This window comes from Anarrhichthys ocellatus, unplaced genomic scaffold, assembly GCF_004355925.1.
Source record: "Anarrhichthys ocellatus isolate YVR2014 unplaced genomic scaffold, GSC_Weel_1.0 scaffold4, whole genome shotgun sequence".
Taxonomy (NCBI): Eukaryota; Metazoa; Chordata; class Actinopteri; order Perciformes; family Anarhichadidae; genus Anarrhichthys; species Anarrhichthys ocellatus.
The window spans coordinates 1,012,150-1,027,289 of NW_022280034.1; the positions used below are offsets into that span (position 1 = coordinate 1,012,150).

A 15,140-nucleotide genomic window follows, 5' to 3' on the forward strand; every position below is an offset into this window, starting at 1 on the left:
AGGGCGGGGCTACACAGTGATTGACAGGTCTCTACCAGAGACGTAAACAACATGGCGAAGTCCAAAATCAAAGATGTCAACGGTGAAATCATTGAACTCAAGGCTTCAAAAAGTCATCCATGAGTGATGTCCCGATGACGATGTCCGGTTCTTATATACAGTCTGTGGGACCGACTCATTACTGGCTGACCATAATATCAATATATACATATTTGTTACAGTCTCATACAGTATTACACCTCTACATCCTTCACCTGATACCGAGCCTCTCCTCTGTGACTGCACAGAATGAAACAAACCGCGCCGATCCTTGTTTTAAACATTTATTTCCTCCCCACATAAAACTCTTCTCAGTGCTTACAGACGGGATCATTCTGCTTTACAATCACAGAAATAATGTAAACAATGCATGTGAAGTCACCTCAACAACAACAACAACAGGCAACTCTGTCTCCTGCAAACTTACGTCCCCATAAAACTAAACTGCACTCGCAATTACTGTATGTTGTGAGGGGAAGAATGTTTTCTCCAGGATTACAGTTGCAGTTTTAAACAGTTTGAAACACGCGGTTAACGTCATAAATTCAAACTAAACAAAAAAAACTTTACAAAACTACTTCTTTAGGTTTGGTAAAAAACATCATGGTTTGGCTTAAAACAAAAACCCAACAAACTACTGCTTGGTTACACAAGTACTCGGTTCACATGGGATTAAAACAGCAGTCTCCTGAAAGTCCTCTGTCTTTTTTGACCCAACCACCATCCTGACCTTATTTGTGACCGGAACGTAATTTATTTTAGGAGTCAGAGCCGCAAAGGGCAGAACATGCAGGAGAACAAGACTTTCAACGTTCATCATATTCAGATTCACTGAAGCAGAGAAACTAAATGATTTGGCTGTAAAAACTAAACTGAACAGATGTTTTTCACATGAAATATTAGGATGCACATGTGAGCCCGTGAGCGAGTCACGCTTTGTCCAGGATGTGTTTTAAGTCCGTCCTTTAACTGTCCGTAAAGTACACGTCTCCAGTATTTAGACAGATACATCTGATAGGATACACTGGTCACTCTGTGAGGTGCTTTGTCGTTTCATCGGGACACCTGCTGAGCAGCACAACCGGCTGTTTGAACAGGAACAAAGGACAGGTGGCAGACAGACAGGGGGCGTTTGTCCTTCTCCTGGTCCCCTCCTCCCCCTTCTTCTTTAATCAAAGCCTGCTCTTACATCTTCGCTTCACATTACTGTTTATTCAGTGCCCCCCACCATCTTAACCGGCGTAAGGTCGCCGCCACCACACGCTCTCTTACGCCCCCCTCTGTTGTTGTCAGGCAGCGGGAGACTTCTTCAAAGAAACGGTTCGTATCTACCGTCTACGTCCGGACTCTCACAACTCAATGTGGGACGACACGAGGACACGAACACTGTGTCTCTCACTGTTACAGTAAACACAATGAGGACTGTGGAGGGACGAGAGCAGGCATGTGGGAACCAGAATGGGTGGTCAGAGGAGATATTTATGTATATATATATATACATATATGTACTGTATATATATATATACTGTACTTGAGAGTGCATTGCTGAGTGAAGCATTAAAACATGTGTGTGATGATACAGGAAGTTACAGCTTTGAAGTTTTGTAATGAATGGTGCTGCAGTATTTTATATACTTGAGCGGTCCTCAGAAAACAATGAACTAGAAAACAAGCTTGTGAACAAACAGCGAAGAAATCTCACTTTGTTCATAAAGTTGTAACATGTTAGCAAACAACTGACAAAGAGCAACATTAGTGTTCATCAGGAGATGTGTCTGAGTCCGTCTGATGAATCTGAATCTCCTTCTAGCTCTGGTTTTGGTCTCCACCGACTCTTGAGAACAAAGATCTGGCTGTTTGGTGCTGGCCAGGTAGTGAACTACGGCTTTATCCAAAGCAGTCGCCAGAAAAACATGTTAGCGTTGCACATTCCTGCAAACCACTGAACCCAAAATATGTTTCACAAATACATTTCATATCAGCCTCATATCACGCTAGCAGAAACGTGCACCGCTACGTAGTAATGTAAAGTCTGCGTTTACTTTCGGTTTCAAACAGCGGTCTGCTGGTGAAAGTCCTGTTTGTTTGTACTCGTTGCTCCGACCAAAAGCAAAAACCTCGACATTAATCATAATTGTGGTTTGCAGAAACATACAATGACTGAGCTGGTTTTACAACTTTAAAATTGTGGGAGTGAAATGTTTCCATGTATCCTAATAATACTTGCAAGTGTCACCCAGGAAGGCTTCAAGGAATCTGGCTATACAGATAAAAAACGGACGAATCCTATAATTTACAACAAATGGACTCCACAGTGTGTGGATATATGAATATTTGTTGGAGAGTTATGATCAGTTCCTGCACTAAACTAGCCTTCAATGTGGCTGCACCGTTAATGTCGTGGCTTCTTTCAGGCCACAGACAAAAGATCATTCTTCAACATCTACTCAGACTCCATTAGAGACCTGGTGACCGTAGGAACAAATGAACAAGTGACAGCTCACTGTTCCAGGAGGGCATGTATTAAACATATCCATATCCACAAGTGATTTATGCTAATTAGCTGTTAGAAGTGCAGAGCTGTTATTTCTTTCACAACAAAAATACAACAAGTGAAATATTACTTAAACATTCCTGTTGTAGCAAATGGAAATGTACCAGCTATCGGTGCTCGTGTTCGTATACATGCACGAGAGTGTGTATCCTCTGTGTGTGTGTGTGTGTGTGTGTGTGTGTGTGTGTGTGTGTTTGTGCAGACTATCAGGCTAATCTGAGGTTTGGTTAGCCAGAGCTGAGGCCATGCTGGTGATGTAGTGGAGGGGCTGTTTGAAGAGCAGGGTCTCCTCTCCTGCCGCTTAAACAGCGAGCTTTCATTTGAGGCTCCATCCAGTTGCATTTCATGAAGAATGAACAGACGCCTTAGCAGCGGGCGTTTTTCTGTGCCTGAGAGTGCGACGTAGAGACGGAGTGCATTTTTTTTGATTTTTTTTGCTCTATTGGCAATGCTCAGCAGGGCGGATCGTCTTTTTTGGGGGCATTCTGCGTCTTTACACAACAGCACAAATAGCAGCCAGTTCATATTTAAACTCTCATCTTTGCTGCTTCCAGAGTGGATGTCGTAGCCGTGTGATTGGATAGACAAACTGAACAACATGGTAAAAGTGGGAATGGGTGGATGAATTGATTACACTCAGTGTTGCTGCGCGCACATGATCAGTTTCTTTCCTCCCATTCTTCTCTTAATCATGGATCTAACTAGCCACAGAGAAAACGGGCTGTTATTCTTTCCTAATTTCTCGTAACAACATGAAACATATTTTGTCACATTGCTACCAAATATGGAAAATAAAACTTGTAATTTGTCATATTTTCTAAAATAAATAAGCTGTCAGGATTATCTGACGTACATGGACAAACAACAGCCGGTAACATGTTCTAATACAAAAAACATACTTCTCGGAGGCCCTTTGAGAAGGCCTCAGGGCTGACTGGCAGCTGTCCACGGTCGTAGCTGGAATGCAGCGAGCCTCTCTGGGGGTCAGAAGTGCTCCGGGACCGTGGGATGATGGGTGTTTTGGATTAAGAGGAAGGGGGTCGTGGGGTCACGAGGGCTTTCTGGCCCTGCGAGGTGACAAGGGGGTGGAGTCCCGCTGCAAGCGCTTGTTGTTCCCACTGTACAGAGAGGAGATGGAGGCGTTGGTGGGGGCCTGCGGGTGAGGCAGAGTACGTCGAGGGTACAGCGGGCCCCCCCCTGAGCAGCAACACGTCCCGCACGGCGCCGCAGAACGGCTTGCTGACGAAGCAGTAGAGGAAGAAGTTGACGGCCGTGTTGAGCATGGCCAGCATGTTGGACAGATCGTAGGCCAGGTGGACGCGCCAGTCCCGGTGGACCGAGGACACGTACAGGTGGTAGATGACCACCACGGTCCTGGGCGCCCACAGCACGGAGAACACGGAGGTGATGGCCAGCAGCATGGCCGTGGTTTTCCCAAGTCGGCGAGGAGGAGCCGACTTGGGCCCACGTTCCTCCTCGCAGCGCTGCTGCCTCTGCCTCACCTTCAGCGTGTGGATTATCAGAGAGTTCAGCACCAGGAAGATGCTGCAGGGCAGGAAGTAGATGATAGTCACATGCGTCCAGACGAGGACGGTGTCCAGGGCCGTGGGCGGGTGGCTGTTCCGCCACATGTCCGACCACCAGAAGAAGGGCACGCCGGACACCAGGGACAACGCCAGGACCGCCGCAATGATCCTCCTGGTGCGTGCGGGGTAGCTGATCTGGCGGTGGAGGAGCGGGTGGCACAGCGCCACATAGCGGTCCACGGTGAGGGGCACGGTGGACCAGATGGAGGCATGGTTGGCGGCGAACTCAGCGGCACTGACGGAGTGCAGCAGGAGCTCGGGGACGTCGCGGTGAAAGACAGCCGTCTCCAGCAGGAAGCCGACGAAGATGATGAAGAGCTGGGAGAGAATATCTGAGCAGGTCACCGCCAACAGGTAGTAGTACAGAGCCTTCTTGGTGCGGGACGCCAGCCGGGACAAAGCCACGGCCGTCAGGATGTTCACTGAAATCATATAAAGAAGAAGATTAGATCATATTATCTGCTATTTATGAGATGTAAAGCAGTTGATCACTTTAATAGGACTATCTATATCCTGACACATGTGAAAGAAATATGTGAATAAATCAGTGTCATCTGCCTAAAATAAAACAACCAATCAGAGCCCAGGATTCTTTAAAGCAGCTATCAATCACTTCTTGTGTAAGATGAGAACCTTCTCTCTGCTCGGTGGGCGGGGCTTCGTTCTGGCTCCACTGTTCCCAACATGGCAGCACAACTCATTTCAGCTTCTGGGAGACGACACCGTGACCACGCTGCTGGAGAACCAGGCCGTATATCTTTTGGTCTCGTTGAAGGGAAGGGGGGCGCGGGAGAACCAGAACCAGGACTGAGCAGACCGTCAGACCCTGAGAGGTTCTCTAAAGGGACTCTCGTGCTCAGAGACAATACCACCTTTGTCCACAGGGACACATTTTAAATTGTGTTAAAATGTAGGTAGCTTGTGTTGTTTAGTTTTTTTGCTTCGAAGGAACTGCAAATCTAAGGAGCTTTTGTGACATTAATTATGGATTTCTATAGCATGATACCTTTTCATGGGGAAGAACAAATCAATAAGTCAGGTACTGGTTGTTTTATGGATTAAGTAATCCTACCTTGCATTTGTAAAATGCATTCACAGCAGTTTAAGTTACAAACCATTGATTTGATTTGTCTCCTTGCCACACATCTCATACAGTAGTTTAGGACCCCTCTGTTGACTCTGGCCTCTTCCATTTATCTTCCTTTGGGTACGATGACGTGACGCAGCTGAACGCTCTGGTGACACGTCCGCTTGTTTGGGACACCGCTCTGTCTAAATTCCTGCTGGATCAATACCAAATCACCGCCATCGATTTGTAGACGAAGCGCGGTAATGAGAACAATGCGGAGGTGAACACTGTCCATCAAAGAAGACAGTTATTTCCACTTTCTGAATTGTTGAAGCATTTTGATGCAGATCAAGAGCTCGATGGATGGATTGATAATCAGACTCTCAAAACAAAGTGATGACCAGATGATTCGATTATTGTAACCTGTGAAAGGAGCCATCAGACCAGAGTCATGTGCTACAACAGTGCTGCTGGTCCTCTAACTCACGTGTGTATTGATTTCTTCTGTCCTCTGCAGTTTCCACTTCTGTTATAAATAGATATCAATACAAACAAACTGTGCTGTGACTGAGATTCAGTGCAAATACAACTAATAAAATCACGTAGTGCATCAGTTCATATTCTAACCCTAAAATGACAGTTCACCTAAATTACAAGTTGACTCACGTACAGGACGTAAGAGATACTGTCGAGTGTTTCAAGTCATTATTTAATTAAAGCCAAACTGTCTGCAAAGGTGCACATGTCTCACTACGATACATCGTGACAGCGTACCTGGTACTCCCACACAAAGCAGAATACTGTAGTAGATGACTGGGATGAAGCCCAGGACACATTTGGACCTCTGCAGCTCCTCAGGTTTCAGGCCCAGCTCCTGGTAGCCAGACGCTGTCACATTGGACCAGTCGATCATGACCTTGGTGCTTCCCCTGGGAAATAAGGAGGGACAGAGAAACGTTTATGAGACTCAGAGTTAGTGTTTTAATTATAGACATCAAGAAAACAAAGGGAGAACTGTCGTGATCTAGTTTCCTCATTGTCAATGAATCCCATGAAAAGACCAAAACCAGCACCAAATGTATCCACTAACAAGTGTTGTGAGTGATATCTGTTCTATCTCTGAGCCACAGAGCGCCATTAAAAACCCATCAAGGAGCCTCACAGTTGCTCCTTCGTCCCCATGAACACAGGCAGTGTCGTTTATTCTGACTCAATCACACAAATGTGCTATTTCCTCCGTACTACACTGACCATCTGTTTTAGGAAATTACTGATGAAACTATATATTTGTGATGTTTTTAAAGATTTACGTTGTCGGAAGGTATTAGAAGGCGGACTGGATTTGCTCCGTAATACTAAACCTGAAGATACAGTATTATAGAAATGACTATAATATCATGATGGTGTTTAACACAGAGAAGAAGATTCTCACATTGGAGAAGCTGCATCAAGATAACATTTTAGCTTGAAAATGTTTTTTTGTTGAGGAATGAATTATTAAGTAATCGTTAATAATAAATCCGGTGGCTCTCTGGGATGCACCACGTCTTCAGATGAAGTTAAATTTACTTAAATTAACTACAAATTCATCATTTCAGTGACAAGGGACAGACCTGATATAAGAAATGTATCGATATATAAAGATGCAGACTGTCTTGATTTGACAATATCAAGGATCAACTCCTTTGCAGATGACGAGCCGCTTTATGTTGCCGTGAGTGAGGAAAGCCGTGTTTGTTTAAGAGAGCTGTTTTTTTCACAGAGATAAAACTGTGGAAAACAACAAGTCGGTTTGGACTCAGTCAATTAAACCTCAGCTCCACAACAACAGATGGGCAGACAGCGACGACCCCGTCACCCTCCACCCTCCCCCGAGTCATTATCGTCCCGTCTCCTCCTCTAACCTTTTCACCTGGGATCCATCCATCCTGTTTTTCTCTGTCTGTCTCGCCTCTGCCTACTCTCCTAATTTACTTTACTCATCCGTGAAGCCGTTTTTGCACTGCGTTATCTCTGGAGCTCTCAGTGACAAACCATTTGTGTGATGCTTAACCAACGTAAACACCATCGTGGAGCCACGATCGACCCAATCTGGGAAACTGACCTCATGATGGGACTTCTAACAGTTGGTCATGTTTAATCACTGCGATTGTAAAGTACTGTTTATGTGCCAAATCCCTGCATGTGCACTATATGACTGGAGTATTTTATGACTCTTGGCAGGAATGCGATCATAAAGTTGAGAAATATCTGAGGGCTTGGCTGCTTTAATTCACCTTAGCACAATAAACTAGAAGAAGAGCACGGATCAAAAAGCACTCATCGAGGTCAACGGCGTAATTCAGTATGTGGTTGTGCAGACACGGGAGCGGTCAGAATGATAGAACCCCCTCATGTCTTTATTTAAACCGTGGATGATATACATGAAGTTAAGTGAGATCAGAAAGGATGATGCGTTGTGGTCGTCTCATGGTAGAGTTGGCAGACAGGAGTGTGAGATTTTCACATTTCATCCAGCTACTTCTATAATTGGCTCCTTGAATGACGTCACCGGTCACTTGAAGGTCTTCGCTGTTTCGCTGGTCTTAAATGTCTGGTCTTCAGCCTCATTGGTCCGCTCGATAAAATTACTAAAAGGAACTTTTAACTGGTTATGAGGATCATGTAGTCCTGATCCTCTATCAGACCTCCATCAGTAAACAGACCATCAGAAAGAAGATGGTCTGTTTCTATAGAGTTATTCTTGATGCTCGTCATCGGAGCCACCGGGTCGGATTCTGGTGAAACCAGATGAACTCATGCAGCTTCACCAGAACCTCCTTCAGCTCAGACTCCAGCAGAGACCGGTCCACCGCGGACAGACCCAGATCCTCTAGCAGAGACCGGTCCGCCGCGGACAGACCCAGATCCTCCAGCAGAGACCGGTCCGCGCGGACAGACCCACATCCTCCAGCAGAGACCAGTCCGCCGCGGACAGACCCAGATCCTCCAGCAGAGACCGGTCCGCCGGGGACAGACCCACATCCTCCAGCAGAGACCGGTCCGCCGCAGACAGACCCAGATCCTCCAGCAGAGACCGGTCCACCGTGGACAGACCCATATCCGGAGCTCCGGAGGGAGGAGAGCTCAGCTCCCGGCAGCAGCAGCAGCATCTCCTCCTCCTCCTCCTCCTCCTCCTCCTCCTCCTCCAGGAGCAGAGCTTCTCCTCTCTGGGAGCAAACACTGACACCACGCTGCTGGAGACCCAGGACGCATTGCTGGACCCACTGGAGGGAAGAGAGGCACGGGAGAACCAGAACCAGGACTGAGAGGAGCAGACTGTCAGACCCTGCTGCAGTAACATGAGAGGTTTTCTAAACGGACTCTGGTGCTCAGACACTACCACACTTTAGTCCACAGGGACCAACAGAACCAAAAAAAAATGATAGTTCATATCTTTAAAATCAAGTCAATCTGAATGTTGGATTTATACGTTATTGTACCACATGTGTGCATTTAGTTCTGAGACATCAGACAGATTGTAGTCAGACAAACGCCTCCATATGTTGGTATTAACATTAACAGAATATCACTCTTTCATTCCTGTCCTGTCTGTGATTGAATCTGTTTTTTAACTTCTCTGATCTCAGCTGTGATGTGTTGTGATAAGAATTCTTCATCACAACACTTCACGTGCAGGGTTTTAAATCCAGACCATAAAAATGACACTTCCTCAGTCTTTGGAGGAAATGTGAGCTCAGAGATAACTCACTTAGATTTTGGTTGCTTTGTTCGTCTATGAAACACTCTCATATTTCACTCTTTGTTATGTAACAACATCCCACGTGCTGAGATAGAATGTCCTATTCAGTATTAATAGGAGCTCCACTGCTGCAGGAGGTGTAGTGTAGACGCACATTCATCCTACAGTGTTTTCTATGTGTTGCATCAACATCTTCAGTCTAAACTCATTACATGTCTTCATTTATGGTTCCACACATTAACTATTGTTAATTAGACAGAGCTGCTTATCATGAACCAACCAACACATTACTCATGAACTCACATGCAAAGTAGAAACTAAGATGCTACGACTGCATCCACAAGTTTACAAAAACAAAGATGGTTAACGGTCAAATAAGTGCATTCATGGAATAGTTTGGTAAAGAAGTACAAGTGTGTAATAAAATGATTAACAAACATAAAACTGAGGTTCAAACTAGTGTGTTTAGGAATTTGTTTTTGGTTGTATGTATTTCATTTTCACCGTTTACATTCATGAGAATTGTATGTTTGATGGAAAGTTGAATGTAAAAAGGGACGGTGCAATAAGAGGTCCGCCGATATCTTTTCAGTTTCTATAAACTTGCTTTGGTTTGTCAATTTTTTGTCAAACTTATTATTCTTTTTTTTATCTTATGTATAAGTACTGTTAAATAATTATATTCAAAAATGTCTGTCTTGGCAGCTGAACATTTTTTTAAAGTATTCTCAGTTAATTCGTTTTTTGTTCACTGTTCACTGTTTCCTGAAGTGCAAGAGGAGTTCATCAAATTGCTTGTTTGTCTGAACAATCCAAAGACTGAAGTAAAGCAGCAAATATTCACATTTGAGAGGCTGGAATTAGTGAATTATTGACAAATTACTTTCAACAATTTATCAACTATGCAAGTTTAAAAAGGGAAATCAATATAAAAACACACTTTGATGCAAACTAAATGTCCACTGCTGCACGTATGTTCTCTAAAACAGGGTGAAATGGCTTCAAGGGGTGACAGTTCTGCTTCTTTCGGACACCCGATCTGTTTCCTCGCCAGCCTCCTCTCAGTAAAAAACAAAAAGACGATCGTTGTTAATGAGAAGAAGGCACAAGGGAACAGTAATCACACTGACCGATCAATATCCCAGCAGCCACTTCTTTCACGCCGGCAGAGGTCCTCTTTAATCCCGAGAGTGCGAGATGAAATGTTGAAGCTTGGAGAGTTCTACTTGCTCTCCATCACATTTATTGATCTGGGAAGTTTCCCGTGCCGACTAATCATCGTGTCCGGTCCCTCAGGTGCTACAGATTCTGTTCTCGCTTCAGATGCGTTTGATTTAAATCCGCTCTCAGACCGTTTCAGTCTTCGTGCTCGAGGGAAATGAGGTGCATTGACGTGATAACAGAATCGTTTGATCACACTGCTTCCGTTTCAACGTCAGCATCCTCCTCCGAAGAATAAAAAACAGCTGAGTGACATGTCTGTGCAGATCAGAGGCCGAGGCGTGTTTCTGGTTACGACTCTTCCCAGGGTCGAGATGCAGCTGGAGGCTCCGCGGGGCGTTCAGTGCCCGGGAAGCTGAGCTGAACTCTATCTGTGCTCCACTGAGTCCTCTTAATAATTCATCATGAGACTGAGCACCTGAAACAACACTGCTGGGAGATAAAGAGCGCTGCCAGGACAACTGTACATCAAAACCCGTTTCTCATGACAGCGAGGACGAAGCGCTGCTTCAGGTTTTGTCTTTTGATGAATCTTAACGCGAAAAAAACGATGAACACAAGAATCAGACCCTCAAAGAAAACTCTCCGACACGTCTAATGAACGACGCTCTACGTAACCTTCTATTGTTAGTTTTGGACGCGTCAGGGACGACGTGACAAGCTTTGTTTAAACTCGCGATGTAGCACGAGAGTCCACAAATAGCTCGCAGGCTACGAGCACTAAATAAGGTGTGTTCGTTACATTATTCTCCAGAACACCAGAGGACGTACAAACAAACTTGAAACTTGAACTTGGCAGACTAACAACTCACGTCACTAACGAGTCAAGTAACTAACGACACGGACAAATCAAGTCACAAAATGTCAACGTTTACTTTGAGTTTTGCGCGGGACACAATCGGTCTCCTGGACGTTTGTCCTGTGTCTGAAAAGTCCCACATTGGAGTCGGTAGAATGCCCAGTGAGTCGCTATCAGACGGCGAGGGGCATCGACCAACTGTCTGTATTTGACGAGTTGAGAGCGATGAAGAAGTTTCTTCATCATGCAGATCGTGATGCCGTTAAAAGTTCGTCGTTAAGAAAGACCGAATCCAGGAGTGCATCTTGGAAGGAATTGATTCTTTCTTAGAAGATTTAGGGGAAGTGAAATAACAAGAAAACACGTCAAGTTCAAGACGCTGTGATTATGAAACAACTGTAAGTGAGACACTCCAGTCTCACTCCCTGCTTGCCAAAATAACTTTTATAATAGGACTGCAGTCAATGATGTGTAACAGCGCTGATTGCACAACAAACAGAACCATTTCATCTTTTTACAACAGAGCAGCTGAGACACTCGACAGTGAACGCAAAGAGTTTTCTTCGGCTTTCTTTGCCCTTGTATGGTCGGTCTCAGTCTTACCTTTAAATCCAGTTCTCACGTCGACCCTCCACCTGGTTCACAGCCGGTCCTCTTCTCCGTCGTTCCCCCCGATGCTCCTACAGAGTCCCCGACATCGCTGCTGGACACCCAATGAGGAGACGTGGAGGAGGACAGAGAGGGGGAGTAGGAGGAGGAGGAGGAGAAGTGGATCCATGCAGCCGGTTCATCACTGCAGCGATGGGGCAGAGGGGAGTGACGATGTGGAAAGGGTGAGGAAGGAGGGAGAGAGAGGGAGGGATTGATCTGTGGAGGGAAGGAGGTGAATGAGGGAGGAAAGACACGAGGAAGAGAGGGCAAGATAAACTGAGAGAAAGTAAATATTCACAAAGCAGACTAATGCTGTGAATAAGTTCCATATTATACCTTTAACTATATGCACAATATAGTGTATGCAAGTATTAATTATTATAGTGTAGTTCCACTTAGAATACAAGAAGTCCATGTACTCTACTGCATTGAAGTCATTTAGTGCTCAATCAAAACACCATTCCTGCTTTCTGCATGTCAAGCTACGCCATGTAGTTCACACTGTCTGCAATTTAAACGTATACGCGTGATTATACTACGTTCAGAGCAACTGACACACTATAAAATGTGAGGAAAACTACCTATATGGTATCTAAGGTAAACAAACAGGACTTTCAACCAGGAGACCAGTGTTCATGTCCCAAATTGTTCTTTTTTTTACGTGATGTTTGTGACGTGTTCTCTGTACTTATGTTACGTCACTTATTTTAATCCCAATGATGTTTTACTTTAACCTAACTAAGTAGGTTTGCTGCCTGAACATAACTGCGGCAGTTTCACGGTAACAACATGGTGTAAAAAGACAAAAATGCGTTATCATGACAAGCAGAATGTCCTTAAAATGTCTATTTATAGCCCTTCCTATGAGAGCAGGTTGGGTAATGATAAAACCTGAAACTCACAGGAAGTTGAAAGAGTCTTCAGAATAGTTGTTGAGGCATTGATGGTCAGCGGAAAAGTCTTCTTTGACTTTGAACCATGAAATATCTGAACCATTAAGTGTTGAGATATTTCACTGGACAGATGAAATGACCACGATGCATCCTCTGGAGGCTCATGGATGTCTGTAACAAATGTAATGGTAGTATCTCATTCTCCACACCGCTAGCATGGCTAACAGTAAACATACTGTAAACTCTCCACATGCACGCTACAAAATCAATGCTTGATTTTTGAGTCTGTTGTTAATGCACACTATTGTCCCACAATGCAATACACAGAGAAAAGCTAGGAGCTGCTCGCAGCTGACAATCAAAATAAATAGCATTCAAAATTAAAGTGCTTTGGAAAAAAAACATATAGTTTGACTTGCAACGGCTTTCTAAAGTTGCAGTTTCACACCATATTTATCATGGAATTGGAACACATTGTTGGTGTGTGCTGAGGTCTGCATCGACTTCATTGAGGTCTCACGGGGATTAAACACACACACACACACACACACGAAACCACATACACACGTGTTTTTGTCACTTAGGACAAGGGACGTAACTAACTTCAACCACAAAAATAAACTTACCTTGTGGGGACCACAATGAGCGTGTCCCCAAATGTGACGGTGTGAACAGATGTCCTTACAACGTCATAAATACAATCACACACACACACACACACACACACAAACACACGCACACACACACACATACACAAACTAACAACAGACAGTAAACGAAGACAAACATCACTCAGCAGCAGCAGCAGCTTCCTAATTTCATGCATGTATTCTTAACAGCAGTTGAAATTAACACAATTACAAGCGAGAGATGGAGTGAGATCCGACAAATCTGTCTTTAATTTATCTAAACCTCATCAAACGAGCCCGTCGCACGACTGCAGATTGTTGACGATAGCAAAGCTCCAAAGCAAACAGCGCATCATAGGGAGCAGATTTGAAGAACTAATTCATCCATCAGTTCAGTTCTGCTGAGAAAACCACTCACTTCCTGCAGCTGCATATCACTCCATGTGTTTATTAGACGTACGGGGTCACACCTCTGACCCCTGCAGGGGTACAGTCGGGCAAATAACGAACCCCGGCAGCCAGCGATCATGCAAAGACGTGACTCGCTATCGACCGGACCTGTTAGATTAGATGACGATGACGCAGAGGGAGTAAACAAGCATCAGGCTTCATCAGTTCAGCATCAGGGTTCTGATGCAGCGGTTAATATTCATCACCACGGTCAACAGAAATCAAATTTTCCTTTTATGGACGGGAGACATCTTCGAAAAACTGTGTCACTGAGTCCAATAAAGATAATAATAATATATAGTACCTTAACATCAGCTGCATTCTTTAAAGAGTCACTGCACACTTAAACCTGTTTGTAAGAGCCAATTATTCACATGTTTATTTATTATTTAAGTTCGTATCTTGCTTCGTTTTCGTATGAATATATGTAAATATTGTTGTTTGCCATTTTCTTGCCATAAAGGGCTCAACATTTTGTGATTTACGACAGGAAAAAGAAGTCCGCTTAGGTTCGGATCGTGTTTATCGTGTTTTGATAATCAACGTTTGTGTTGGAACGTCAGGTCGGTAGTGGAGCAGCAGGATGTAACCTGCTGTCACGTTGTAATGGATCTCTCATAAACCATCGTTCTCTGGAGTTATGCGTGGACTTGGGGTTGAAGTTACACTTTAAAATACTGATGCCCTTTATTTTGAAAGGGTCTAAGACGATGTCTCTCAACCTGCAGAGGAGCAGGTTGAGAGACATCGTCTTAAACTCGTGTTCCTGAGAAACGTTTTGAAAGTCGCCCAAAAATGGAAATGATCTGATTAAACCTGAACTATTTACTGTACTTCAGTACATGTTAGTTGCTTCCCACCTCTGATTACATATTCAGGATTTACACTAAGAGGTCGAATATATAACGACCTGCATGCATAACTCACAGAGCCAATTTCACGCCTTCAGAGTCGATGGGTTTACTCTGATTTATAGTCCGTACGTTCAGCTCGTCCTTCACTAACAACTGCCACTGAGAAACATCTTCCTGTGCATCTGGAGGAAGCAGAAACAGAAAAGAGAAAGAGGAAGAGTTAATGGAGCCGCTGCAGTGAGATAAACTGATGCAGCTCTCCAAACTGTCCCTCTGGGCAGCTGTGAAGCAATGAGACTCTGAGCAGCTCTCCAGACCAACACCTTCACTTTATCTCCAGTCCAGACAAACACGCATCAGGACCTCGTGCTCCGTCTGCGGAGGGCTGAAAAATATTCATTTTTGATTCATGGATTTTGTTCGTCAGTGTGACTGTAAATACACGTATTTATATTTTTATCGTAGGTTTACTTGTATTTTCTGTATTCTTTAGCCAGAGTTCAAACTGTTTCTAATGCATGTGACAATATACTTTAAATAGAACGCAGATTGGTTGCAACCAGGTGCAAACCTTTGGTTCTGATAAGGGAAGCCGATGCAGAAGTATCTTTAACCTGCATTCTCTCTAGTGTCCACCAGGGGGCGACTCCTCT

General features: G+C 44.3%; 1 protein-coding gene across 1 annotated transcript; it reads right to left on the minus strand.

Annotated features, from left to right (window-relative positions):
• Positions 1 to 326: 326 nt before the first annotated feature.
• On the minus strand, positions 327 to 11,721 carry gpr142 (G protein-coupled receptor 142). Its single transcript, XM_031844190.1, is given in 4 exon segments — positions 327 to 3,788; positions 3,790 to 4,601; positions 6,023 to 6,177; positions 11,614 to 11,721. Coding segments are annotated over 3 exon segments (1,098 nt in total). The 5' UTR covers positions 6,162 to 6,177; positions 11,614 to 11,721; the 3' UTR covers positions 327 to 3,641.
• Positions 11,722 to 15,140: the final 3,419 nt, after the last annotated feature.